General features: G+C 46.1%; 1 protein-coding gene across 1 annotated transcript; it reads left to right on the top strand.

Moving 5' to 3' along the window:
- The first annotated feature begins 1,639 nt into the window (after positions 1 to 1,639).
- On the top strand, positions 1,640 to 2,188 carry LOC135891738 (claw keratin-like). The gene has a single exon (XM_065419384.1). It carries the CDS (start codon positions 1,640 to 1,642, stop codon positions 2,186 to 2,188), a length of 549 nt encoding a protein of 182 aa, XP_065275456.1.
- Positions 2,189 to 3,026: the final 838 nt, after the last annotated feature.

Below are 3,026 nucleotides of genomic sequence, written 5' to 3'. Positions count from 1 at the left end.
TAAACTTTAAAACTCTCTTAGCAACTTTTCACTTATCTGGATTAGGAAGAAACTTTCCCAGGTTAGTCCAGAAAGAGCCAATTCAGTGCTCATCTATTTTATTCTAAAGTAGCTGTTACTCCTCACTATTGGAGGCACGAGAATGGATGAAGCTGAGAAGCGCTGAGCTCCAGTCAAGCAATTCCTATGTTCTCCTGAGCAGAAATACCCATTGAAGGTGCTTCTCCTCAGATGGTGTCATTTCATGTTGCTCCATGGAAGTCAGTGGACCTGAACCCATTTTTTCCCAGCTGAGGAGTTTGTCTTTAGTGATTTGTTAGGAGAAAAGCAAAGTTTCTGTTTATTCATCAGCAAGTTTTGGTGACTCCCAAGGTTTGGAAAACCAAAGAGTCACAGTGTGGTAGCAGACTCAACTCGTTTGCATGAAGAGGTTAAATCCTCAAATGAAAGGAAGTGATTACCATGATCCCAGCCATATTCTCTTTGAGAAATGTCTAAAATGGTCCCAGAATCCCAAGTGTCCATCACGGAAATAGTTACTCTTATTCTAGTCGGTGTTTTCATAGAATCAAAGAATCATAGAATATCAGGGTTGGAAGGGACCTCAGGAGGTCATCTAGTCCAACCCCCTGCTCAAAGCAGGACCTAATCCCAACTAAATCATCCCAGCCAGGGCTTTGTCAAGCCTGACCTTAAAAACCTCTAAGGAAGGAGATTCCACCAGCTCCCTAGGTAACGCATTCCAGTGCTTCACCACCCTCCTAGTGAAAAAGTTTTTCCTAATATCCAACCTAAACCTCCCCCACTGCAACTTGAGACCGTTACTCCTTGTTCTGTCTTCTGCTACCACTGAGAACAGTCTAGATCCTTCCTCTTTGGAACCCCCTTTCAGGTAGTTGAAAGCAGCTATCAAATTGCCCTGCATTCTTCTCTTCTGCAGACTAAACAATCCCAGTTCCCTCAGCCTCTCGTCATAACTCATGGGCTCCAGCCTCCTAATCATTTTTGTTGCCCTCCACTGGACTCGTTCCAATTTTTCCACATCCTTCTTATAGTGTGGGGCCCAAAACTGGACACAGTACTCCAGGTGAGGCCTCACCAATGTCGAATAGAGGGGAATGATCATGTCCCTCGATCTGCTGGCAATGCCCCTACTTATACAGCCCAAAATGCCATTAGCCTTCTTGGCAACAAGGGCACACTGTTGACTCATATCCAGCTTCTCGTCCAAGGTAACCCCTAGGTCCTTTTCTGCAGAACTGCTGCCTAGCCACTCGGTCCCTAGTCTGTAACAGTGAATGGGATTCTTCCGTCCTAAGTGCAGGACTCTGCACTTGTCCTTGTTGAACCTCATCAGGTTTCTTTTGGCCCAAATGACAAAGTCATTGAGAGGAGATCAAGGGGCCGGTTGGGAGGGAAGTTTACTGCGAGCGGAGAAGAAGTGTAGAAAGAGAAAATAGTGACAACTGCATGACCACACAAAAAAAGACTAAGTCCACTTCTTCTCTCTCTTTTGGGCCCCATGCAGACCTCAATACAATTGTAACCGAGCTTTGAAGCCTTTCTTCCACCAATCCTTGTACCTTCTTTTATCCGTAGTCCCTGTTGTGTGTTTCAGGTTTACCTCCATCCCAGAAAGATGACTTTCTCCAGCCTGTGCTATCCAGAATGTGGGGTGGCCCGACCCAGTCCAGTCACTGGCAGCTCCAACGAGCCGTGCGTTAGGCAGTGCCCTGACTCCGAAGTGGTGATCAGACCCTCACCGGTTGTCGTGACCCTCCCTGGACCAATTCTCAGCAATTTCCCTCAACAGAGCGATGTGGCAGCTGTAGGAGCACCTGTGGTCGGAGCCGGTTTCGGAGGCTCCTATGGTTTGGGGGGATTGTACGGCTATGGAGGCCATTACGGAGGATTGTATGGTTTAGGGAGATTAGGTGGTTACGGTGGCCGTTATGGTTATAGGGGATTATTGGGCAATGGGGGATACTGTGGTTACCCAGGCCTTTATGGTTATGGGGGATTATGGGGAAATGGGGGACACTGCGGTTACCCGGGCCTTTATGGTTATGGGGGATTATGGGGAAATGGGGGACACTGCGGTTACCCGGGCCTTTATGGTTATGGGGGATTTAGTGGTTCTGGGGTATCTTGCCATAGGTACCTCAGTGGAAGCAGTGGGCCATGTTAAACCCACCAGGAATATTCATGGAAGAAGGAAGAACGAGGAAATGAACAGCAAGATACAGATTCACCCCTAATCTTTTGGGCATGGCTTTCAGAAGTGCTGTGCAAACATGGCTCCAGTTGAACTCGGTGGGAGCTGTGTGTGCTCAGCACCTTGGGCTGATAGCCATGCTGCATTTCTAATGTTACGCTTTATGACTCTTTCTGCCAATGCTTTCCCAACCAAGTGCTGATTCTCTTTTTCTCTTGTGGACTCATTCTGAATTACACACAGGCTGTTTACACTGACCCTGTAGTGTGAAGGAAACAGAGGCCTTAAGATAGGCATCATTTACGTTCATTATCCCTCTAAGTCCCTCTCAAGGAGAATAGGCCCTACATGTGCTATCCTTTCTATCAATACGTACCTTTAGCAACTCACTTTAACCTTTGCTACTTCACATGTCTAATGGAGAAGTTGCGTAGTCTCTGCTTCTATATTCCTTTGTCTCATTTCACACCTGACTGGGGTAAAAAAAAAAAAGAACTTAAAATGGTTTCAAAAGGGGACTTGTTTGTCAACCTCTGGAGCTGCAACAAAGCAGAAAGAACATCTTGTGTGAAATACATCCCATTGACGCAGGTGATCGGTCGGAGCCCTTCTTGAAACACTGGAAATACATTTTTTCCGCTCTGTAGAATTTCTTCCTGTAACTGTGTACTGCCAATTTCATTTGCATTAAAAACTCTGCTGCATCATAATATCAGTCTTCTGGTTCTCTTTGTTTCTTTGTCCTTTTTAAAAAATTGCATATAGGCAGGAGGGTATCTGTGGTTAAAGGGGCCATATGGTTGTGGGAGAA

Source organism: Emys orbicularis, chromosome 1, assembly GCF_028017835.1.
Source record: "Emys orbicularis isolate rEmyOrb1 chromosome 1, rEmyOrb1.hap1, whole genome shotgun sequence".
Taxonomy (NCBI): Eukaryota; Metazoa; Chordata; order Testudines; family Emydidae; genus Emys; species Emys orbicularis.
This window is presented reverse-complemented; position numbering and strand designations above follow the sequence as displayed.

Coding starts and splice junctions, on each gene's coding strand:
- LOC135891738 (XM_065419384.1), top strand. CDS start 1,640: ATGACTTTCTCCAGCCTGTGCTATCCAGAATGTGGGGTGGCCCGACCC.